We start from the raw sequence: 25,087 nt of genomic DNA on the forward strand, positions 1-25,087 counted from the left end.
TGCAAAGACAGGTTGTGTTTATTGGCCTTGGCTTTGACGTGACAGACACACTCTGCAGACGTGAGTACAAACGGACTGTAAACAGACGGATCGTGCCAGCAGAGTCAGGTAAATGCAGAGAAGACACACAGATCAAAAGGCAGGTTCTACTTCAAGTTCTTTCCAACACTAACAACCGCTCCCAGGTGTCCTTGACCCTTCTTTGTGCTTTCGGGTAAACAGGAGTTGGAAAGGACGATACGTTTATAAAGTGTAAAACCAGACCGTACAAACCCGACCAGACGAACGGGGGAAGAGGGAAGATGCTCGTTTTACAAAATACCGTAAGACCACCAGCATTAATGTAAATCGTTCCCATTTTTGGACTTCCAAGCCCCCTTAGCAATTTTCCGAGGAAAATAACATGCATCAAATAGAAAATTGGTGTTCTAAATACATTTTCTTCGTGTGACACATTCTTGTTGTGGGTATAGGTAATGAGAATGAAAAACTTTTTCTTCTTCCTTCCTTTCTTGCCAAAATGTAGGCATTACAAGTAAACCACAGCAAACCTACTGAACTCACCCACAGAATGGAGTCAGGACAGATGGAGACAAGGGTGGATGCAGTCCAGGGCACCCGGGTCCAGAAGCATCGTGGGACCGGCAGGCGCATCTCTAGGACGCTCTGCGGGGCCTCTGAGCAGACGGGCGCACGTGTGCCACGAAGGGCAGGCCCGCGCTCGGCCGCAGAGCTGGCGTGCAGTCTTGCTAAGACACCTTCACGCTGCTGGATTATACGGCCCGTCTTTAAAGCTAAAGCGAAAACTGTTAGAAAAATAATCTGGCCAAGGATAACAAAACGGTTTTTTTTTAAACAAAATCTTAAAAACATTTGGATATTCAAATCTAACCTTTTCACACGATCCGATTTGGTTTTGAAGGTGATTTTTAAGTATTTTACCAAATGCAGCACATAACCCCATGCAAGCACCACCACAAAGTCACCTCATACGTTAAGACTTCTCGTCACAATGACTACTTGACAGCTCAGTGTTCGTTATTTCCCTCGTGGCCTAATTGTGACAACTTTAACACAGAGCAGGCAAAGGACAAGGGTTACACTTCCTTCCCTGGGGGTCACCTGACCCTGCAGAAGCAGTATTGAAGATGAAGCCCTGCTACGGTTACGTGATTAAGAAACCAAAATCAAATCAACACGGTCCCACAATCCCGGCGGGCGCCCCTTGTCACCCGAAGTGGTGGCTGGTCCCACCGAGGCAATGCTGGGGTCCCCTCTGGGGGAGGAGCGATAGGGGTGGCAGCTGTCACTCCTGGGAGGTCCCCTGGGCAGAGAGCGGGCCAGGGAAACACTGGGCACCCGCGGGCCAGGCCTACAGACCCCCAAATCTCCTCTCTCTTCCTCAAGTGTGCGATTTGTTATTTTGTTAACTCGAAAAGGATCTGGGGGGCCCTGGTGACTCTCCTTGGGCAAAGACCTGATGTCTGAATCTGCGCCCCGTCCATCACGCGGGCTCAAGGGACAGACGTAGCTTCCCTATGCTCTGTTCCTGTTTTTCCAACTGAAGTCTGAGTGCCTCCCACTGATGTGTGTAATTAACTAAAATCAGAACTCTATGAAAATCTCAAGTGCAAGCTTCAGTATTTCAGATTAAAGGTAGCTACGAGCAAATTAATATGCACAAGGAACCCTTAGCGGCTGCTTATTTCTGCCTTCTGGCAGGAACTCGGGTTTTCAGACACTGTTGCCACACCTCTGAAGAAACGAATTTTAATCTGAGTTGGGAAAGCTGCTTTTTGGGGACACCAGTCACTTTGGGTGCTGGCGCAAAGGCTCGCGTGTAAAGAGGAAGGGAACCGGAGCACGAGACCGGGAGGAAGGCGCGTGCTCACGGTCCCAGGTGAGAGCCGAGGAGGGGCACTCACCGGTGAAGACACTTTGGGCTGGCCTGAGAGGTAGGAACACAGGGAAGGAGACGGGCCCAAGGGCCGGAAAGAGGCGCCCCGAGGACAGAGGCTCTTCTCTCCCCGCCCCCACTGCAGGGTCACTCCCCCACCCCCACCCCCCCTGCGCTGGGCACGCAGAGAAACTACCACCGAGTTGCTGACTGGGGTTCGAGCCCAACACAAACTGCCAAATGCCCACAAGGCCAGGGGAAAGGTGGAAAGCCACTGGAAACCAGCCCAGCACGGTAGACGCAGCGCTGAGCACCCAAGCTCCAAACAGTCGGCTGGCCAGGACGTCCCCCCCCTCCAGGCTCCCCTGGGGCCTGCAGCAGGGGGAGTGACGGTCACAGCGCTCAGCTCCCGCACCGGTGGGGGTCAGAGAAGCCACCCGCGAACGTGAGACCCCGGAGGGCTCACGCACCAACAGCGTTTGTGGCAAAACCACCACCAAGATGCTCGCAGAGGGGTGGAGGGCTAGCGGCTCTGCGCAGACCTCGTTTGTACGATTTACGGTGATTTATAAAACAATAAAAACCGCCCACCTTTTCAAAGTTATAATTTATAGAATATCTGTACAAAAACAGTCTCTAAAAGGACTCTGCTGCTGCCCTAGAAAAAGTCCACAGCTGTGGGCCTTCTCTTTGGCGTGGCGCTCAGCGGCTTCTTGGTCCCCAGGGGGGCGCCAGTGGGTGAGCCGGTGGCGGTCTTCAGCACGCCGTGGAGGGGCCTCTGCTCAGGGTTGAAGGCCACTCGGGAGGCGCCCGTGGGGCTGACCAGGATACTCTTGTCTGTCTTCTTGAATTCTGTGGTGGGTGAAAGCAAGGCCACGCGTCACCAGGACCCGCGCCTCTCCGTCCCTCCCGCCCGCCCGAGCAGCGTCCCCCGTCGGTGCTCGCGCCGCTTCACACCGCCGGTGGCCCCGCGCGGGCTGGGCCGCTCGCTCCGTCACGAGGCCCTGCAGACTGCGGGCCGGGAGGTTTTCGAGGGAACGGGAGTCCCTATCGAGGATGCTTCACGGGGGCGCGTGAACAAGTGCCCGAGGACAGCGCGGGGGGTCGGGTTCTGAGAGGGACTCTGGGGGCCGGGTGGCGGCGGAAGGCGGACGGACCCGAGGCTCCAGCGGATGCAGGAGGAGCCTTTCTCTGCAGGTGATCTGCCACTCCGGCCGTCTCCAGCTCCCGGGACAAGGCCTCCCTGACGGTCCCTCCCCACCCTGCGCGCACACACACAACTACTTGTGGTCCCTATGAAGAGTCAGGTCTTAAACTCATCGTGTACTTTCAGAACGTGTGGTTTCCGTTGAACTGAACCAAAGCAGTGAGCGGCACCAACGCCAAAAGCAATGAGACGAGACTGTCTCTCTTTTCCTGTCTCCTCGTGGGCAGGTGACTCCACGTGTCAGCAGAGGCAGCTATGGCTGGGGGGCCGTCAGATGCCCCCAGGCTCTGAAACGTCTGGGTGGGCAGGTCCGGGGACACAGCCTCCTTCCAGAGGCCCCGAGTCCCCACGACCCTTGCAATTCTGGACAGCAGGACCTGCAGGTGCCCCGTGGGAGACGCGCCCCACACTCACCCGCAGTCATGTTTCTGTTCAGCCCGAAGGTGACCTTCTTGGAGCTTGAGGGCGTCTTGTCTCGCTGCAAAGGGAGAACAAAGGGGAGTAAGTCGGTGGCGGTGGAGGCCCCGGACCTGGCATCTCTGGCCACATGGTGGCCTCGTGCTGCGTCCTTGGGGAGGGAAGCCGAGCACGGTGGTGTCTAACAGCTTCTAAGTGACGGCAAGCAGCTCGCACTTCAAGGCCGTGAGGACCCCACCCACTGAGTTTTAGTTTTAGCGCGTACGTGGGACGGGACCACACACCGGACGGGCTCTTGCTCAGGGGGCACGACACGCCTCCCAGAGCCTCCCAGACTCATCTCGGTGTCCCAGCAATTCATCAGTTAACTAAGTCGTTTCTCATTTGGGAAATTCCTGGATGCGGACCACTCTGCGTGATGAAGCACCCGCCTTTGCTGCGTGGATCCCACGATTCCACTCTGCACCGTAAACACTTTACCGGAGGAACTAGTCCTCTGTGCGCCAAGTCTCAGGCCCTCAGGCGAGTGTCCCTAGGACGCCCTACCTGGGACTAGTTAACATGGCACTCACGGGTCCAAGGCTATTTACACAGCAGCTACTCCCCGGCGAGCCTCTGCCCCGGCCTATCCCTTGATCCGCAGCACCCAGGGGCAGCTGGCAGAGCTGGCAGAGCTGACCCTGTGCTCCACGCCGCCGCCCTCTCCCGCCACTGTGACGGGGACAGTGCCTGTTCCTCCCCCACCCTGACCAGCCCCGAGTCCTGGGCGGGGGCCCTTGTCCCGGTCCTCCCCCTGTCCTCTAGGCCCGTTTCATGAATTCTAAGGTGAGGCACCACCCACCGCACCTGCAGGTGCCCCGACCAATCCCTCAGTCCCTCCCAGGTCACCAGGAGACAAGCCCCAGGACTGCTCAGGCCCTCTGCCCAGCAGACCCAGGCTCCCTGAACAGGCCCCCACGTGCCATGCCATGGGCAGAAGCAGAGTCCCGGCGCACAGAGCCCCAGGCGTGGCCTTTAGGCAGGAAGGGGCTGTGCGGCTGTGGGGAGGGCGGAGGCGGGGGCAGGGGGGCCCGGGGCGCTGGGCAGAGCTCACGGACCTGCCCGGCAGGGCGCACAGAGACGGCAGAGGCACTGCTGCTCTTGGCTTTTCTGAAGAACAGGGGCTTCGGTAAGAAGGGGGTGTCGAACCTCACGAAGTCATTCTCTGTCCTCAGCTGCTGCTTCTTCGAGGGGCTGAGAGCCCCCCCACCGTCCTACGTGAGGGAGGGGCGAGAGGAGAGGAGCGGGGAGGGGAGGGGAGGGGAGGGGAGGGGAAGAGAGAGGAGGGGAGGGGAGGAGAGAAGAGGGGAGGTGAGGAGGGGTCACACCCAAGCACAAGGAGGTGAAGCGGGACAGGGGAAGGGGTGCGCAGGCAGCCAGGCGGGGCCCCCAGGATGCAGTGTCTGCAGCTCAGACACCCCACGCCCGCTGCTTCCCGGGCGAGGTTGACGGCACCTCTTCACGTGGCAGGGCGCAGTCACGCGCACACGACGGCTTCGCTCTCGTGGCACCGTGCCCACCGGGCCAGAGGGTGCCTGTCTTCCCACCCACAAGACCCGCCTTTGTGTATCTTTAAACTTAGGTCCCCTGTTCTGAGGATTTCTGCCTTTCAAAGGCCACCTGTTAAGTAATTCGTTTTCTTTTTTCTTTTTTAAAGTTTATTCATTTTGAGAGACAGAGAGAGCAGGCAGACGCAAGGGGCAGAGGGAGAGAGAGTCCCAAGCAGGCTCCACCCTATCAGCGCAGAGCCCAACGAGGGGCTTGAACTCACGAACCACGAGATCACGACCTCAGCCGAAACCAAGAGTCTGACGCTCAACTGACAGACCCACCCAGGCGCCCCCATTTTCTCATTTCTGATCCGAGACATCGTCCTCCACTGAAAGTTCGGTAAGAAAGGGCAAAGGTGACATCTAGTGAGGCCCTGCGGGTCCCTTACGGGCAGATGAGGAACATTCACTGGGTGTCTGACAGCTGACCAGCACCCACGGCAAGGACCCTGCTCTGGCTCCGGGGTCCCCGGGGTCCGGGAAGCCCAACGTAGCGGACGTCACGTTGCCAGCTTCCACCAGGTCTTGGTGTTCCTAGCTGGGGAGTGGGCTGCCTGCCCTCGCAGAGCCCACAGTGCTGCCGGCGAGGGGCAGACCCGGGGGGCCTCTCTTGCGGACCTTCAGCCCCACTGGCAGAGACACAGGGCCTCGTTTGGGAGGAAAACCTCCCGTGACCCCGGGGCTTACTCCGCGGTAGTTCTAATCCTGAGAGAGGCTGCCAAGGGCCGGAGGAACGAGACAGATTTCCCTGATGTTCTCAGCAAGGGAACAGCCAGTGAACGCATGAAGGGCCAAGGGGCGATGGTACAGGCGACAGAGCTGGTCAGGGGAAGGCCAAAGGTGAGAATAGGCTTCCTGGAGCCCACTGGAGAGCTCCGAGGGCTTCCCCAGCGAAGACTCGTTCTGACCACAAGCTGAGCTAACCGCTCGGAGATGCCATCGTTCTGGGATCAGCACGTGACCCAACCCGCTCAAGTTCCCGCTGAACAAGGCCTCGGCGAGCTAACTGCGCACGGCAGCGCCTCCAAGTACCAGAGGGGGACGCGGTCAGCAGGCCTGTCCTGGAAGGGCGGGGACTAAATACTGCAGCCTCGCGGCTCACGAGGTTTTCGCTTCTACCATCACCGCTGAGACGTGAGGCCGCCCTGAGCGGCCCCCACGTGACTGGCGTGGCTGGTGTCCCAGCGGAACTGTGCCGTCACGGGTACAGATGCCTCCCAGAGCTTGACCGCTCGCTTACGCTGGCTCAGACGTATAAGCAGAGGCGGCCTCTTCGTTAAAGAGCAAAAGAGAAGAAAATCCTGGGCTCCGTCTTTTGCCGAAAGGGCCTAAGGACTGGCCAGGAGCTGATGATGAGTCGAGGCCAGCGCCTGACAGCGACTCGGTCTGTGCACTTACGCTGCGGGACAGCGGCGCCCCCCGCGGCCGTGGGCACGACGTCCCGGCCCGGTGCCCACCCTCCCGCAGCCTCGGAGTAGCCTCATGGGGGACGGGGAGGGCCACCGAGAGTCTGTATTTCCTCAAGGCTGGACGTGTCCCCCACCTGCCCCCGCAATGGCTGCCTTACCAGAGCCTGGACGAGCCTGGCTTCGGCCTTCAACACCCCGCGGCGCTCCAAGTTACACATCTCTTTCATCTTCTTTCTCTTTTTCAAGATGGCGGCTTTCTGATGAGACGGGTCGTAGAGGTCAAGGCCGCTGGGCTCCCCCTTCTTTTTCTTCAGTCTCCTGCCCGGGGGCAGGCCGGCTGGACGGCCCTGCTGCTGGGGTGGGGGCCAGGCCAGCGCGGGGGGGCCGCTGCCGTTGATCGGGAGGGCTCCGAGCGTCCTCGGCCTCTTCTGGACCGGGGCTCCGCTGGCAGGGGGTGCCGGAGGGGACGGTTCCCGGGCCTCGTCCCCCCGAGGCAGTGGTGGTGTGGACTCCGAGCTCTCGCCCTGGACCCTCAGGCTTCTCTTCCTCGGTCGTTTCCTCTTACCCTGTGCTGGGGCGGGCCCCGAAACGCTGTGCTCCTGGGGGCGAGGGGCAGCTGGTGCCCCCGGCTCAGCCGCAGGCATCTTCTGGGCTCTTCCTGGACTTCCCTCCGGCTCCCCGCCCCCGTTCTGTTCTGGGGGCAGGGCCGGAGCCCCCGACCCTAAATGCTCTGGTTGGAGATGGACCTTCTTCCTCTTTTTCCCTTTTCTCTTCCGAACGCTGCCTTCGCTCTCCTCTTCCTCAGCAAGGAAGGACTTGTTTCCTAGAGACACACACGCCAATACACAGGTGCCCACGGCGGGGAGATGGTTTTCCCGTGTCCCACCCCCAGAAGGGCCCAGGCCCTCCGTGTCCCCCACACCCCGCAAGCGTTGTCGTGGGCGCCATTCCCTGTCCCAGCTGGGACCACAAACCCTCTTAAGGCCTGTTCCCACAGGGATGGGACGGCCATCGCCACGGTTTTCAGGCCCTACGGCCCTCCCCACGGGCCTGAGGCGGAAACAGAATACAGGCTCCCGAGGGTGGGGTCTATCTGGTTCTCCACCTCCTTGCCACCACCCTGAAGCGGCCCCGAGGAGGAAATGAACACTTGTAGCTTAGGAGGCCGTAACGGTTCCACAGAAAACGACACACGTTCAAAGCTGATGCTAGGCTCTGGAAGGACCTGGGGAGACCCGGCCCAGCCTGCCAGGGCTGCAGGGGCGCACGCCACTCCCCGCGGGCTGCCCGCGTCCTCCACCCCATCCCGCGCCCACGGCAAGCTGTGCAGCTCACCTTCTTCTTCCTCCGGGTCGGTTTTCTCTAAAAGTTTATTTCCTTTTTTCTTGTGCTTTCCTCGGTTGAGTGTTTGGTCATCTCCCTCAGCAGAAATGTCCTCAGCAAAACTGAGCCGGGATAGGCTGCCTGCTGAACACCAAAGCCACTCTGGTCAGCTTAGAGACTGGCGGACTCTGTCCCCACCGGACACGGGAAGATTCCCCACCTGAGTCCTGTGTGCTCATCTGGGCTCCTCACCGCCTCCCCAGCCCAAAACTGCCAGCTAGTGATGGGGACCGCGCACGACGGGTGACACCGTGGGGCCTGCCCGTCTCTGCACTGCAACCGGGGTTGGGCAGCTGCCCCCCATTCTAAGTGCCCAGGCGCACGGGGGGCTGGGGGAGCCACCGGCTCGCTCATGTCCCTGTGGACAACAGCTTTGCTCCAGGGGCTCAACTGACCACACACAACAAAGGAAAGGGGCCCCGAGAGCTTAACTTCTCTTCTTCCTAAGGAATCAAACTGGCACCTTCCTCGACCACCAGAAATCCTTCCCGCTAAGACAGCGATGCCCCCCTCCCTCCGGCCTCAGGTCTGGATCCGCTGGGTCCCCGGGACGGGAAAGTGGGCTGGCTGGAAGAGGCCTGGCACTGTGGCTCTCACAAGGGCCCTGCCGAGCTGACGCCTTTCACAGGGAAAGGCTGCTATGTCTTGTGTTCCCAGTCAGTGTCACTCAAGCCCGTGTTTCAGTATCTGGCATGAGCGTCTCAGTGGGGCCCTGCTCACGTAACGTCGTCAGGGGTAATCCTCAGACATTCTCACCTTCGGAGAGATCCCGAAATCTGAAAGAGAAATCAAGAGAAGTTCTGAGAAACCCCTTCTTTCCATGTTCTGCAAACACCCGCACATAACTTTTAAGATGTGCTATTTGGACGTGTGTTAAGTTCACTTCCTTCCCCTCTAGAAGGGGAGGCTTGAGGCAAAGGCCCAAAGTGGAGGACGAATCGCCCTCAACGCCGACATCCTCCAGGATGTGGTGATCCAGAGATTCTATCTTGGTTCGTTTACATAAACTGAAGAGATGAGAACTTCCTTCTTCAGGTTGAAGCTGCCCGTTCTCTTCTCCGTTCGCCCAGAGGAGAAAACGCTCCACCCGGTGCTGGTGTCAGGACAAAAGGGTGAGGGGCCGCGTGCTGGCGGGAGGCAAGGACTCCGGCGGCAGAGCACCGGGGAAGGGGGTGCGGACAGCAGGTCTGAGTCCAGCCCTGTCACCTGGTGGCTGCGGCCTCGGGCCAGCCGGTTACCTGCCCTGTGCCCCGGCCGGCCCATCTGTGAGGTCAGGAGTGACAGGTCTTCCGGGGCCTCTCCGAACATGACCTGATGCATGTCAAGTGCCCCGAAGGGCGCCTGCTCTCACGGAGGACAGTTAACTTCGGGTGCCCCCTGCCGCCAACCATGGTGCTCCGTGCCAAACCACTGGGATGGCCACAGTGACACCCACTACCACATCTGGCCCGGCTGCGGTGGGGGTGAGGGAGTAGGTTCTCGAAACCCCTGCCCACCTCACGAACACCTAAGCAGCATACTTCATGCCCTCAGGACGCGGCCCGGGAGGGGAGCTACGGGCACGTGAAGCATCCGCTGCGGGGGGGGGGGGGGGGGCAGCCGTGTGCGCGCACGGGTGGGGGGGAGCAGCCGTGTGTGCGCAGCGCTGCTCTGGCTACAAGTGAGGAAGGCCGGGCGGACGTCAGCGGAGCGCCCGCCAGTCACTCACTTCTTGATGAGTTTGGAGAGACGCTTCCTGTTGAAGGGAGGGGTGTTCTTCCTGTTGGTGATTTCCAGGAGTCGGTCAGCAACAGCCTTGTAGTCGAACTGCGTGAGAACAATGAGACGTAAATGAGACGTAAACCCGCAGCCAGACCGCTGACTTAGAAAGTCATTCCCACTGCTAAGAGAAAGCAGCAGCGTGGATTCCAGAAGCATCCAGCAACAAGACGGTCTTATTAAACACAAACGAGTGCTAAGGTTTGGCGACCAGATGGTTAAGCAGTATCTTTGAAAAATTTGCTGTTTGTTCTTGGGGAAACTATTCTTTATCTGCTTTATTTATTTGTTTATTTAAACAACAACAACAACAACAAAAGACCTGTGGGAAAACACACCACATAAAGTCTGCCTGGGTGTGTGCTTCTTCGCAAATTCAGTCTCGGTGTCCAACTTACACTCGGTAACACGGGAACCTTTCCTTATGGGAGAATCACTGAGCTGGCCTTGTTGTACGAATGGAACAGATCCCAACGGTTCAAGCCAAAGTGAAGACTGACATCTTTCAAAATTCTGTCACGTTTACGTTTCTTTGTCTCCAATAAGCTCGTGTAAGGAAGGTGACTTCGGCGAGTGAAGGGATTAAAGACGACTTAATCCACAGGCAGGCCTTGTGGATAATGAGCTCTGACCCTAATTCCCAGCCGGCCGGGCCACTCCACGGCAAATCTACGTCGTACCGACCTGGAGCAGGGGCCCGGCGTCCTCCAGGCGCCCGCCGCCTCTTGCCGCGTCGTCGCGGACGCCGTCCATCCTGGAGTGCTGCTGGCTCAGTGCTGTCAAAACACACCCAAGACATAGCTGCAAACACACGGCAACGACTACTTCCGGAGGAGCCACTGCCTCACTCACGTCTCCTTGCACAGAAGCCCCTGCAAATACACTTATGATCTCCCCAAAGAGTCTCGTTAGAGGAACTCTGGGAGAAAGCACACATTACACATTCTGCTTTTTAGTCACATCACAGACACATCAGCTGCCGCCCTCCGCGCCCCCGGCCCAAGGCCAAGGGGTCAACCTGCGGTTGTGGCAAAAATCTACACCGTTATTACACTAACTTCTCACGGAGCTGCTGCAGGAGACAAATTAATACCGATGCAACTTGTAGCAGTCAAAGGATAATTCAAGGAGTGCTGAGACCCATGAAGAAGTAGATGAAGACTCACAATTTTTCAAATCCTGTGAGTTCGTTAGTGGTGTGGCCTCAGGGCACAGCCTGGAGAAGAGAGCAGGACCTTGTGCTTGCTAACAAGCACGACAGAGGAGGCTGGGAGAGCGTCTCTGGTTCAGACAGAAACCTGGTGCGCAGGGGTGAGCCAGAGACAGGTCCCGTGACCACACGACACTTGCTCAAGGTCATCTGATTAATTCTGTCACCTACGTGGAATTTAAGATGAGACTTTTTCTCCCTTTTTAAGATAATGATTTTTCTGCTTAAAAAATAATGTATGGTCACTGCGGAAAACTTACAACAGACAAAAGTACAAAGAAAACAAAAGTCACCCATAACTGCCACGCACGACTAACAATTGACATTTTGGTATCTTTCCAGATTTATTTTTATTTTTTTAAAGCTTATGTATTTGAGACAGGGAGCGAGAAAGCACGAGCAAAGGACGGGCCAAGAGAGAGGGAGAGACAGAATCCCAATCAGGTTCTTCACTGAGCGTGGAGCCCGATGTGGGCTTGAACCCACCAACCGTGAGATCGTGACCTGAGCCGAAATCATGAGTTGGACGCCTAACTGACTGAGCCATCCAGGCGTCCCTCTTTCCAGATTTTTCAAGGCACAATGTTAAAAACACACTTGGCTCCTTGTACAGAAAGAATTTAGTTTTCTGTTATTAAAAAATGTGTAAATTAAATCCCATTACTTTTTGAAATCTTTGCTTTTTAAGGGCTGAATGACATGTCAGTGCCGCGCCGAGACGCCGTGAACCACCGCCAGATTGGATGGGCTGCAACTTGGGACGCAGGCTCCACGTGCAGGAGCAGCCCGCACGGTGCCCGCCCACAGCGAGTGCTACCCACCCAAAGGGAAGGGGCCCTGGAGGGACCTGGGAGACCAGGCAGCAGAGCTACAGAAACAAGTGTGTGTTTGCAGTGTGACTGCTGAGGACCCCCTTGCAGACACAAGTCAACATTAGGATGTTTTAGACATCCAAAAACCCACAACAATAAAAACAAATAAAAACCAAAGGAAGAGCAAAACGATGTAAAACCTTCGAGGGAGTCATGGTCCCGGGAGAAGGCACGTGCCCGCCACCCAGGGCCCCTGGGCAGGTGTGGGCCTTCCACGCAGCTCTGCGCCCTTTCTCTGGGGGAGCCCACGGCTGAGCCACGTGCGCTGACCTCCAGGTCGTAGTCAGCAAGATTCCAACACATATACCAAAAAGTGCTCATCCGATGAGAACTTTGTGTAAAAAAAAGGCTGCCGGAGGAAATTCTTACCGGTCTTCTTTCTACTGACGGTTTGTCTCCACACCACCTCGTTTTCAGCCGTTTCTTCTTCAGAGGGCTCACCCTCGCCCGCCTGAGGCTTCTGTTCCTCGAGGGTCTCTTCAGGTCCAAGAGGAGACTGGTCCACGATGACTTCAAGAACACCCCTAGCTATAGTCTGCACCAACGTCTGGCTGAGGGTGTGTAAGAAGAGCGACGAGAAGCTGGTTACAACAGAGGGCCTGGCCCTGGCCCTGGCCTGGGAGGGGTGTGGCGGGGAGAAGCCACCGGGCACCTGCTGTCACCCACTGGCGTCACCCACCAGCTGCCGCGCTCCAGAGCCGGCCAGGCGCGGCTGTGGCTGTGCAAGGCCGGGGGTGGGGCTCGTGGTCAAAGCAGGCAGGGCTGTGGCCGAGGGAGGGCGGGGCTCCTGGATGCCCGAGACCACACCGCAAAGCCAGTGGAGCCCAATTAGGATTCCGAGCTTCCAGAGTCCGGCTTCCAGAAATTCGGAGCTCAGCCGTCCGCAGCTCTGGATTAACCAGCCCAGGTACTCGCAGGGCACTTCACAAGTTTACCACCATCACCCACAATGAAGCACCAAATGAAACAGAGAAAACAAACATGGCAATCACTTACTCCTTAGTCTTGGCAGCGACTTTGCAGAATGGATCAATGAACCTGAGATTCTGATCTGCCAAAAGCTGAAATTTAGAAACAAAATAGGGAAACGAGGAGGGGAGAAAAAGAGCCTTTGCTTCTGATAGGTCCTAGAGAGAGTTTTCACGTAGGCTGACGAAGGTCAACACCTCTCCCAGAGAGCCGCTTCCAAGATCCGCTCTGCGTGAATCATCCAGACGCTCTGTGCCAGGCTAAAGGTCATCTGAGGGTCACGGCTGTCTTCCAGCCACCGGGGCATCAAAGAACCCCCCCCCCCCCCCCCCCATCAACCCGTGCTGCTCTGCGTTCTCTCCCCTACAGACAGGCTCTGCTCGGACACCATCGGAAACGGTTCGGACCAAGGAACTATCCCTGCTTTCTTTTAATGAAAAGAACACGTGTTCGCTGCGGAACACTCGTAAAATAGTGTGAAACTAAAAAAATAAAAAAGGCCTGCTAATTCCAAATGCAGATGATCACCTGCAGGCTAAAAACACGTCTCCTCTCCCGCACCGTCCATTCACGCGTAAACAGTGTCGGAAGAGGCGTGCCACTGGCACTGCTGCGTCTATGGCTTTTTCCCTCCTGCTTTTAAAGAGTCAACACCGCGAGCACATCCTGCTGTTACTACTGGACTGTGTAGGCGGCTTTCAACTGTTTTACAAGGAAGCCTTCCGAGAGCGCCCTCAGTGCACGATCCTCGTTCACGTGCCCCACTGGCCGCTTAGGATACATTCCCGCACGGGGCAGGGTTTGTCAAGTCGGGTGGGAGCGGCGCTGGGGACACAGGTGCCGACAGCAGCCTGTCCTCCGCCCTCCAGGCCCACGTGGGGAAGAGCCAGAGCCCGGACCAGGCGAGCAGCCGTGTCACTGCCGCTGGCGGGAAGTCTGCTCCTTACCTCTCTCCCTCCCACTTTGGACAGTTCGTCCAGGTAAATGCCGATGAAGTGGAACTTCACTCCGTCAGGAGACTGGCTCTCAGGGTGCAAGATCTCCTTCATCAAGACGTCTAAGAATAGCTTGATTCGGCTGAAGAACACAAAGCACACGGCTGCGTTAACCGCAGCGTGGCCGAAGAACACAGTCACGTTCACCCCCGGGGCCACACCGCCTAACACGACGCAAGGCTGAAACAGTCCCACGAGGGAAAAGCAGCCACCGAAATCGGTCTGAAGAGCTGCGTGTGTGCTCAGCCCCGCGAGAAGCCTCTACCGGGCTGTGAGCTCTTCACGCGTGGGGAGCTCTGCCTCTCACAGCAGGTAAGAGAACGGGAGGCAAAGAGGAGGCACTTCGTACGAGCTCATGGAAAGGCTTGAGAACACACTGCTACCTCGCAGGTTTCGAGGCTGCCCAGTGCCTTCCCAGATCCTTTACCGACCTTTCTTCCCAGCCGTTTCGCTTGAGAACTTCAAAGGACTGCCTCAGGACCAGACGGATCAGCTAAAGACAGACAACAAATCGGTTACAAAAGGAAAAGCAAGGTCAGTCGGCACAGCAAAGACCCCAACGGAACTGCTACAGCCTGCATCTCCGAAGTGAAAATATCGTCGCGACAACCGCATTTACCTTTTCTTTTTTTTTCAACGTTTGTTTTGAGAGAGAGAGACAGAGGGAGACAGAATCCAAGCAGTCCCCACACTGTCAGCACAGAGCCCGACGCAAGGCTTGATCTCACGAACCGTGAGATCGTGACCCGAGCGGAAATCAAGAGTCGGACGCTCAACTGACTGAGCCGCCCAGGCGCCCTGCATTTACCTTTTCCTTTTCCGCAGAGAGTGTTAACTAAGGATCCCAAACTCCTCCCCAACAGCTGAAAGAGCAGAGCCGCCTTCGAGCACATGTTCAAACGCCCTCCCTTGATCGCGTTACCTCTCAACACACTAAGCCTGGAGCCCCCTCTGCTTCACAGATAAACCTTTCCCGTTGTCCTCAAGACGCTCAACATCCCCCCTTCAGGGGCTTCTGAAGCAGACGGGGTAACGTGCTCAGATCTTACCATATAGTACTTGCCCAGGCGCAGCCGGTCTATCCCCTTCCACTCTCGATTCATCGTTTGCCAGAAGGTTTGAATGAACAGGTGTTCTGCAGTGAACAAGAGGCTTTGAATGCTTGGTGTTCACGCTCATGCGTTACCATAAAGCAAGAAAGTAACAGAGAAACAAACTAGCATCACTTATCATTTACGTTCTCCAAGGGTTTTCGGCAGCTATTTGGTCAATAATTAAATATGCTCGGTGATTTCCTTCATGTTTGAATAAAAACCTACTAAGACAGGAAGGCTGGTACTATCTTGATGTTCAACTACAATGCTCCGTGCGGCCTTTGTCTTTATCGACTTACAAGGCCAAGTCTATTATAATATTTCTATTAAATATTTTACTAAAATATTTTTGGTATATTAAATATTTCTATTAAAACAAAAAACTCTCTGAGCCACGTCTACGGGCCCTTCCCACCCACCTACACCTAACAATGGATCCAAAGCCCTTAATTTTGACGAACACTTGGACGAGCTGCGTAGAAACTCAGCTTTTTGTTTCATGTTCTGCGTCAGCTGGATGAGCTCTAACAGAACATTCTATTTTTCTCTTCTGGGCCATGAAACTACCACTTTTCCATCCAAAAATAACTGTTGATTTTCTTGGTTTGTTTTACTTCTTTTTGCATAATTCTTGATAAGTGAAAACCTAGACGATATTCCACGTGTGGAAGTCGGCTGGGACCTGGCTGAGACCTGGACAGCCACTGGGGTCACTAAGGCCGGGTGGATGGCTCTGCTCCAAGGAGCACCAAGCAGCACCCACCAACTCTGCCGTCTGTTTTTCCTTTGTCAGTGATCAAAGCCTGAACATCTCAGGAAGAATTCACCTCTCCCTCCGCTCTTCTTGGTACAGCGGGGCTATTTTACGGTTTATTACCAATGACGACCTCAACTGGCTCCGGTCTCCGGGAGGACAGCCAGGCATGCTGAGCTTATGGCACACACGGGCACAAGCACACATGGCCCCTGGGAGTGTTAAAGCAGCTCAGAATCTGGAGACTCTGGAGATTTTCATTTCTTAAACCACTGTTTTGAAATCTTTTGAGATGTCACCCGTGATTCAACCGCACAAGGTGCCTCTTTCATTTGCCCTCTTTTGGGATCAACATCTAAGCTCATCACGGCTCTCCCACAGGGAAGGTTTGTCACCTGACATCTGCACACTGGAAGGAAGCCCTAGGTTCACATGCAACAAGCCCCCTGGAAAACTGGAACTTGAAGGAAGGAGAAGAAACAATATTGCCTAGTTTCCTAGGCAAGTTACCAAAGCTGATGAACAAGAAAGTTTGGAAAGTCATGAAAACGTCAGGACTTACGGGCCTCCGAGTTGTTAACAACGTGGACGAGCTGGGAAATCGTGTTTGCTAGCTCCTCCTGCAAAGGTGGGGTCGGGGAGAGACAGTGGGGTTATTAGGTGGCAGCACGGTGAAGGGGACAGCACCCAGCCTGCTCTCCTCCCGCATCTGCTGGGGTCTGGACCTCCTGTCACGTCAGTATTTGAGTTTTACCGGACGTGGAACTTCTGGTCCCAGCGGACTACAACATAACATGCCCGTGAGGGTCACGCTGCCTGGCTAGAAAAGTATCTCTAGCTTCAGCTCCAATGACCTACAGGAGTAAACGAGCTGTCAATTCCTGGCTTCAAAAATATAGACCTTAAAGTGAGATTCTATTCTAAGCCCCCGATCCCGGAACACGGGAGCTGGCGAGGGGATCGCCGATGGGTAGACCCGGGGACCGCCACTCCGCAGGGGTGCGTGGGGAACCAGGAAGTCCTGTGCTGGGCTTGCTCGGAGGCAGGCCGCAGAGGCGGGGGTGCGGGGTGGGGGGGTGAAGCAGAGGTTGACGGCTCCCCTCCAGGCTCTGTCCAGGGCAAGGGGTCAGGTGCAAGCGCCTGCTACAACGCAGCAAAGCTCATTTGTGGGGAGACTTGGGCAGGCTGGCTCTGAGAAGAGGCCCCCCCTGGGGAGCGTCAGCAAGAGAATCCTGTTCACAAGTTACGAGAGAAAAGAACAGTCCTCCTCGGCATTCCTGGTGCTTCACCTGGCCTCGAGTCCTCTTCCCCCATTTTAACTGAACTCCACACTGGAAAATGACGCTCTCGTTCACGTTTTCTTCCTCCACGAAAGCTGTCGGCTGTTACTTTTGAATGTAACTTACAAATATTTTGCCCTGCTGTCCTACTCAAAATATGTTCGGTGCAGTAAAAGCAATAAATCAAAGCCCGCTACTACGCGGTCTGGGAAAGTGGCAAAGTTGCACATTAAAATCCAGACAAATACAATCTGTGGCGTTTTATCTATCGAAGCGTTTCACACCGCGCTCCTCAAGGCTTAGCCTCCACTAGCTGTTTCACACCAGAACAAAGGTCTGTGGACACTGAAAGCCGTTTCCCTACAGCGCCTTGGTGGTGGGGCTCAGGGTGCTTGGCAGACGGGTCCAGAAGCACGCGCACATCTGTGCGTCTCCACGGACTTCAAGGGTGGGATGTCGGGTGGGGGGCCACCGCTTGCTTTACAGAGATCCTGGCCCCGGCAAGGTGGCTGCCCGGTCCTGGCACCCACTTAAATCATGGCAGAGGGGAGCCCAGAGCCCGGTGCTCACAAGCTCTCGGACCAGTGCCGTGCCCTTATCGACCACGAATAATAGAAGAGGAAACAGAAACTAAAATAAGTCACGTGACACCTACCGTGGAACCAGCCTATGAAAGCATGACAGCGAAATACCAGATCTCCCTTTATCCATATTCTTCATTATTTGAAAAGGTGACTTGGGCACCGTGTCCCTCTCTAGATGGACGAGAGGTGGGCAACTGAATCCCGGGTGGTGACTGCAAGCTGTTTCTGTGCACGGGGGACCGACACAGCAGGGAACGAGCAAGCCCCTTCTATGCATCTGGGCCACAACACCCAGCCAGAGGACAAGGGAACTGTGTGTTACCTGTAGGAGGGGTTCGTCCTGCACCCACATGCAATAGAAGAGCCCTTTCCATATTTTTAGGAGTTCTTCTTGACTGAAACCTCCTAGGGGACAAAACAGCACAGACGTCTTACTTCAGAATCCTCCCATTTCCTGTCCCAGCATCTCGCGCTGCCTCACGGGCAGCGACAGCAATACCACATTTTCATTCTTTCGCCCGCAATGTCTTTTTAAATTTGAGGCACACACTTCCTTGTGGTACAAAATAAGCACACACAGGCTATGTCGTTTTATCATCTCATCCTGCACACCAACACTTTCATCAGTCTTCCAAAATAAAACCGCGAATCCTACGAAAGATGAGGATTCGCGTCCCGTATACCCGGCCCCACGGAAACCGGCAGAGCTCTGGGACATTTTTGCAAGGATACCTTTTTAAGGATCCTGCCACGAGGTCAAACTCGGCGAAACTCTGATCTCTTTCCCTCCTGGTTATGGTTTTCATTTACTGGGCAATGATAGCCTGTTTGAAGGGACATCAACCTGGTTAGCTTTCTTCTGACTCATTTTCAAGCCCTGCACTATACCTCTGACTGAGCTACGAGTCACAGATAGCCTTCTAGGTCCTGGGCAGACCCCAGGTGTCATGGAGGACAAACACAATCCTCGAGTCTTGGGGCATGTTACAAATGGCCTGTGTTAATAGTTCACTAGCAGGTACTAGGAAAAATCTTTCGGAATATTGAAGTAGGACAAAGGAGGCAAACCTCACAAGTACCTCACAATACGTATACATTTGGAATCAATGTAATTTCAACGTACCAAAAGAGAATTAAAAAGTGGCAAACAAATCCTTTTTGATGTACTGAAGTTTACTTAGTATATTCGGAGTGAGCTTTGTACCTTTAAAGATATTTACATACCTAGGTATTGGTTTCCAAGTTATTGAAGACCTTTCTCATATCAACAATTTTATTAGGGCACATTTTTATTCTTTGTGATAGTTTCTCACTTAAAATCCATACACCAGAAACTACAGTGAAGTTTATTACATTTCCTTTAGGGGTTGGGCAAATCATGTGGCAACTGCCCCCCCCCCCCCCCCCAACGCTTGTTATGGCACAAGCCACGCCTGGGCACCTATCGCTGGCACAACTATGGCGCCAGTGACTGATTCCCCTGGACCCCCAGATCGGAGACCGCCACAGTCAGGACCACAGGAACTCTGTCAAAGTGACCTGTACTTACATTCAGTCACGTTAAAGACCAATGAATTTGGGGTTGGGGCAAGGATCACCAATGGCTGGGAAAGCATCAGATGAAAAAGCACAGCGGAACTTGGAATGGATACATGAGGCCGGCAACACCCACACCTACTGACCCATCTGGGCCCGCGACGCCCGCTGGTCCTTCGGGGCCTGCAGACCCGACTCTCCATCCAATGCAGGATGTAATGCAAAAGAAGGGCACAGCACCACCCGGTAAATGGTCTTACCAAAACGAACCGACATCATGTCGAATCTATTTAATATCAGCTTGGGGGAAAATACAGGGGACAGAGGAGTATGTCAGGTGAGACCATGGCATGTAGCTAGCCAAACCCCAAACACGAGAGACTCCATGGGGCAAATGGCGCAGTTCCTGCAACAAGCAAGCTCCAAGAGGAAAAACCACGGATGGGCGCTGCAGACCGGACGACCACAGGCACACCGGGTCTTGCTTGGATTCTGATGAATCCTAGAAAAATGGAGATGATGATGGGAAAACCCAACAGATTAGGTATTTCATATAAAGGAGTTTTTTTAAAAAAGATGTGATAAGGGTACTGTGGTCATGTTAAAAAGAGTCCTCATCTTTTAGAGACACACACTGAGGTGCGTGGAGAAGAAGTGAGATGTCTGAGATTGCTTCCTAAGGCTTTCGTGGGAGGAGGAAGTGGGCAGATTACACAAACCGGGTATTAATAGATGCTGCAGCAGAGTGACGGGTACACTTTTTGTATGTTTGAGACAGTCGTAATAAAAAACAAGGAAACAAGTACTGTATGAGGTTACCACAGCGTTACCATGGGCTGTTTCCGTTCTCTTTGTGTAGAAAACTCTTCACAAGGGGACTAGAGAGCCATAACCACAGGCAAACTTACGAGCAAACAAGACTGAATGTCGCCGGTTCCTGTGTGAGGCCTAGTGCTGGCTATCCCCGTTTCTGCCATACTGTTTGCCCCTCCAGCGCTGCCCCCTACCAGGCAGGGCCCAGCGGGGGAGGCAGGGGTCTAGGTGGGGCTCGCCAGACACAGAGGGGAGCCGGCAAGCTGGGCTTATTCCAAATTTAGCGTGAGTCCTCTTGGCCACAGGGCTGGTTCAAGGCACAGACGACCTCCTCGCCGAGGTTCCTGCTCAGGCTTCAGGAGAGTCGCTCTCTCCCAGCAGACTGGAAGGGGACACTGTCCGCACCTGCACTCGGCCACCATGCCACTCGCTGGGGAGCCTGCCTGAGAAGGGAGCCGATCTAGGGGAGCAGAGTCTGCTGTGTAGGACAGTTCTGGCACTATCAGTCGAGCTCCTGCATGAGGCTGTGCTTGGTTTTTCCCCTTAAAACTAGTTTGGCTTGGACGTTCTGTCAAGTTGTAACTGAAAGAGTCTCATTCAATAACACACTTTTATTGCAAAAAATTCCTATTCATGTATTACACCAGAAGTTACACAATCAAAGGTGCCTTGTTCACTACCTCCTGGACCCCAGAGGGACCACTGCTATCTGCCTGATGTACATCTTTCCATCCAGATCTTTCCTGTGCTTCGACATAATACTTACATGCAGCACAGAAATGCACAGATGCATAGCTGTGTATATAACCCGAAAAGCATCGCATGTTCTACATACTCCAAATTCTGGCCTTTTTCACTTAAAAATAGCACAGTGTATGTTTATCTCCGGAGGACTGTTCTAAGTGCACCCGTGTGTCAAATCAGCACTGAGTGATGATGCGACAGACCAAGTAACTGTGCCGAACCCACGCTTGTAGGAGTTGGAGGTGCGGCAAGCTCTGGAGAGGCTTATGTAACGGAAGACTGTGGATTTCAGCAGAGTAGCAGAGCGACAGTGGATCCCAGACGGCGGGCAGGAAAGGGGCTGCACGTGAAGACATATTCTCAGTGTTTCACCCTACGTGAGGCAGCAAAAGTGTGGTGGTCACAAACCCACGGTGAGGCCCCAGCTTGCTACTTACTAGCTGTGCTGCGGCAGAAAACCGTCAACGAGCCCGTAGGCCTGTGTCCTCGCCTACAATACGTGCACGGCTTATGGTCGGGAACAAAACTAAAAGCACGTATGAGAAGCGCTTCGTAAGAGTGAAGCACGACCCAGCTGGCAGGTGTTCGGATTGTCTCATGTTCTCCACCCATAGGCCACTGAAGCTCTTTTCCCTTTGGAAACATGTATTTTCAATATACGTAGAAAAACCACTCATTTTCACCCAGGAGTTTAGGTGGTAAAAACCAAATACCCGTTTCTTTTAAACTTGTTTTTAAGTCTTTTTAAAATGCTTATTTACTGACAGAGAGAGAGAGAAAGGGAGAGGGAGAGGGAGAGGGGGAGAGAGAGAGAGAGAGAGAGAGAGAGAGAATTCCAAGCAGGTCCGTGAGGAGCCTGATGTGGGGCTCGATCCCAAGAACCACGAGATCATGAGCTGAACCAAAACCAAGATTCAGAGGCTTAACCGACTGAGCCTCCCAGGCGCCCCTGGGGTTGAGTTTCTTTAACTTAATGTCGCTTAAGTTTCTGGCAACAACATAGGTTTAGTTATTTCACAACAAACGGGGTGAACATGAAGTGAGACATGGGCTGAGTAAATTCCAACAAGCTGTGAAACGAGAAAGCCTGACGGCCACTGTCAGCACACGATGAGCTCAGGAGCCATGTGAGGTGGGGGTGAGTCCACACCAGGGTCAGTCAAAACATCCACAGCTCTCGGGGAGCCTGGGTGGCTCAGTCGATTAAGCGTCCAACTTCGGCTCAGGTCATGATTTCACGGTTTGTGGGTTCGAGCCCCGCGTTGGGCCCTGTGCTGACAGCTCGGAGCCTGGAGCCTGCTTCCAATTCTGTGTCTTCCTCTCTCCCTGCCCCTCCCACTCTGTGTCTGTCTCACACTCTGTGTCTGTCTCTCAATAATGAATAAATGTTAAAAAAAAGCAAAAACAAAGAAACAAAACCACATACACACACACATCCACAGCTCTCATTTATTCTCACTTCTCGGTCCAGGAACCCCCAAACGTGTCAGAATGAAGAGACACTTCCCCCATCACTGTATCTGAGACCCTGGCAACTCTCAGTTGTACAGTTATTTTCTGTGTCACCAAATGAAAGAGGGCAAATAAAAGTCACAAGGTTGACTTCAAGATACATCTCAGTTTCTGTAGATGTCAAATGTTTCAAGTTGCAGAATCAATAAAACTGGGGGGGGGGGGGGATTTGTCTCTTTTGTTCACTGCCCTATCCCTGGGGCCAAGAATAACAATAGCACGCAGTAAGTGCTTTGTGTTTGCTGAAGACAGACGAATGATCTCTCATGAGTAAAACCACAGACAGTGGTCATTCTGTGAGTGTTCTGTGTGAACAGTTAAAGCACCAGAGCAACATTTAGCTCCTTTAAGCACTACAAAGATTTCCAATTTGTTTCCAAAATTACAAGGCTACGGGGGCGCCTGGCTGGCTCAGTCAGTAGAGCATCTTACTCTTGATCTTGGAGTCCTGACTTTGAGCCACATGCTGGGTGTAGAGATTACTTAAAAACAAAAAATCTCACAAAGCTATTTATGTTGCTCACGGGCAGTTCTTTGTATCAGTAACATTTGAGATTTTATTTACTATGCCCGAGACAAAAGGCAACAGACTTTGGGCCTGCCAGTGAGATGCAAATGTCAGGACAAGTTATTTCCAACCTTGCATCTCACGTTGATGGGAGCATAGTGGAGGCAGAGGCCTTGCCTATTTTGCCGCGCCTACGACATTTGCCTTGCAGCTCCTCTTATGCAGGCCCAGCGTACTCCACGCAGCGTGGACATGGTGGCAAACAAAAGCGTGAAACAAATCACTCTCAGTGTGATGGGCGCAGAGCAGACAGGACCCTGGGGGCACTGGTGTAAACCCCCTGGCATCATGGCCCTGTGTCTCCTCAGCGTTTCAGATCCTGAGCCTGCTCATCAAAAAGGTTTGAGCAACAGGTTCTGTCTGGCCATCTTGGCCCATATGTACTGCATCTGGCCTCTCTTCCATTCTTGTGTTCAGACAGGTGAGTCCGCGGATGCCTGCACGCGCTCCCACTGCTCCCACTTCCAGCCAAGCAGACAGATTGGAAACTTCCACTGCCGGGTGGGGGGAGGGGGCGCAGAATGATACACTAACAGATTAGGAAGAAGCAACCTAAGTGTTGCCATTGAGACCCACTGGATAGTTTGGAATCCTGGAGGAGTGGGGTGAGATGGGAGGCAAGGCACTCCGGAGGAAGCTGTGTTGAACGGGATGCTAGGAGTGAACAAGAGAAACAAAGGTAGAGAGGTGAGAAACAATGCGGATCCAGGACGAAGCAGTCACGTAGGGGCCGAGGTAGGAAGAGAAAGGGAGGACGGACCATTACCTGCAGACCTGGAAACCCAGGGAAGTAGGTGACATGGTCAGAACCGCCTTAGGAAGATGGCCCTGGGCTGGTTTGTGGAAGATGGGTTTAAGAGCGGCGCCAACGGAGTTAAGGAGACTGGTTAGGAAGTGATCAAGTTCAAAGGTCTGGCTGAGATGAAGGGGGTCTTCAGTGAGGTCAGAGGATGTCAGACGGTGAAAAATGGTAGAAGCAAGACACAATGGGTGAGGGGTGGGGAGCGAAGATCCGGAAGGAGTCTAGGCCGTCACCACATGTCCAGCCAGAGTGAGTAGATAGTGGGGACAGCATCCAAGATACGAGAACACAGGCGGCAGAGGAGAAGCAGGAGAGAACGGGTTTTAGGGGGAGGAAAACGAGTCACTTGTGGGCCTCTGAGTCCGAGGTGCCCGTGGGACACCCCGGCGCAAGTGCCAGATCTGCTCTAGAGACTTAGACTTAGGAACCTTCAGTGTACTGGGGATGCCCGACACCATGTGAATGAAATCCCTCAGGGAGGTCCCTAACAGAACTGACGTTAGGAATTCGGTCCTCATTCCTTTCTAGCTGACTTCCCATCAGACTGTTACTTTCTTTTCCCTGGGCAGTCTTTTTGGGATTTCTCCTCCAAACAAAACAAACTAAGAAAGTCAGTCCTGGGATAGATAGTACCCGTTCTTTCAAGTAGACTCTAAATGCATTAGCATTAGCAGTAAATCCAAATTCATCCCTGCACAACGTAAAAGCTCCACCGCCTATGGTGGTTCATGCTCTCGAGGGTTTACAGAACGCACCTTGGCTCAGGTAAATGAAATCCTTCAACAGCACCCCACTGCAGTTAAGAAACGAACTAGAAGGCCCCGTGTGACCTGGCCACTGCTGTCTTTTCCAACTTTAAGTCCTAACACCCTCCCCCTCTTTCACTTAACTGGTCTTCCAGCCACTCCTAGGGCAGCTTCGCTCTTCTCTCCCGCCTGTTGGAATCCGTTGAACGTCACCCAGAGGCCTTCCTGGAACAGCCTATGTAGAGGAGCTCCCTCTTCCCGTGATTTTCCTTTCCTTGCCTCCACTTGTAAAACTCTTTTAGTTATCCAGCCCCCGCCCCGATTTACTAGTGCAACTTTCAAAGTAGGGATTCTCCCGTCTCCTGTAACTCCCGCACCTCAGGTGGGTGTGGGTCAGATAAACACGTGCATCAACGGAGAGCACAGCAGAAGAAACCGGGCTCAGTTTGGTGACTCAAGGGGCAGGCTCAGGGTCGGACAGACTCGTCCACTCCCGGCTTCGCCACTCGCCGAGACTTTCGGCAGACCATCTCGCCCCTGCGGGCTGCAGCCCCTCCACCGTCACACCCGGCTGGCCCCGGCAGGAAGCGGGTCCCACCGCGCGGAGGCACACAGGGCCGCGGCGGGAGTGCGAGTCCGCGCCCGCCGCTCTCCCGGCTCCCCCCGGCCCCCCTGCCCGGCCGCCATGTGGCGCGGCTGACCGCCGGGCGCCCACCTGTCTCCCTCTGCGTCTTCACGCTGATGTACTGGCGCAGCTTCTTCACCGCGCGGTCCCGGATGCCCTTCTCGTGGGACGCCAGCCGCTGGGCGAACTGGAGCTCGGCCGGCTGCATGGCGGGGGCCATCGCGCCCGCTGGACCATCCCCGGCCGCAGCCTCCCGCCACCCGCAGCCTCCCGCCGCCGCCGCCGCCGCCGAGCAGCCCGGGGCCGCGTCTGCGCAGAAGGCG

The 25,087-nt window shown here is 54.7% G+C and overlaps 1 protein-coding gene across 6 annotated transcripts; it reads right to left on the minus strand.

The window, feature by feature from the left end:
* RRP1B (ribosomal RNA processing 1B) lies at nt 1–25,077 on the minus strand. Of its 6 annotated transcripts, none has more exons than XM_053220494.1 (17): nt 24,855–25,074; nt 24,284–24,328; nt 17,741–17,823; nt 16,117–16,174; nt 14,756–14,841; nt 14,138–14,199; nt 13,659–13,788; nt 12,739–12,803; nt 12,112–12,293; nt 10,345–10,436; nt 9,611–9,708; nt 8,659–8,678; nt 7,855–7,986; nt 6,678–7,342; nt 4,619–4,774; nt 3,519–3,582; nt 1–2,749 (listed from the first exon to the last, which is right to left on the minus strand). In XM_053220494.1, the coding sequence occupies exons 1-17, from the start codon at nt 24,982–24,984 to the stop codon at nt 2,556–2,558; spliced, it is 2,262 nt and encodes a 753-aa protein (XP_053076469.1). In that variant the 5' UTR covers nt 24,985–25,074; the 3' UTR covers nt 1–2,555. The 6 variants fall into 6 exon arrangements, with proteins under 6 accessions (XP_053076469.1, XP_053076470.1, XP_026897294.2 ...); XM_053220495.1 differs by having other exon boundaries at nt 7,855–7,983; nt 24,855–25,073; XM_027041493.2 differs by lacking the exon at nt 24,284–24,328 and having other exon boundaries at nt 24,855–25,073.
* Nucleotides 25,078–25,087: the final 10 nt, after the last annotated feature.

The sequence above is a fragment of the Acinonyx jubatus genome, chromosome C2 (assembly GCF_027475565.1).
Source record: "Acinonyx jubatus isolate Ajub_Pintada_27869175 chromosome C2, VMU_Ajub_asm_v1.0, whole genome shotgun sequence".
Classification (NCBI taxonomy): Eukaryota; Metazoa; Chordata; class Mammalia; order Carnivora; family Felidae; genus Acinonyx; species Acinonyx jubatus.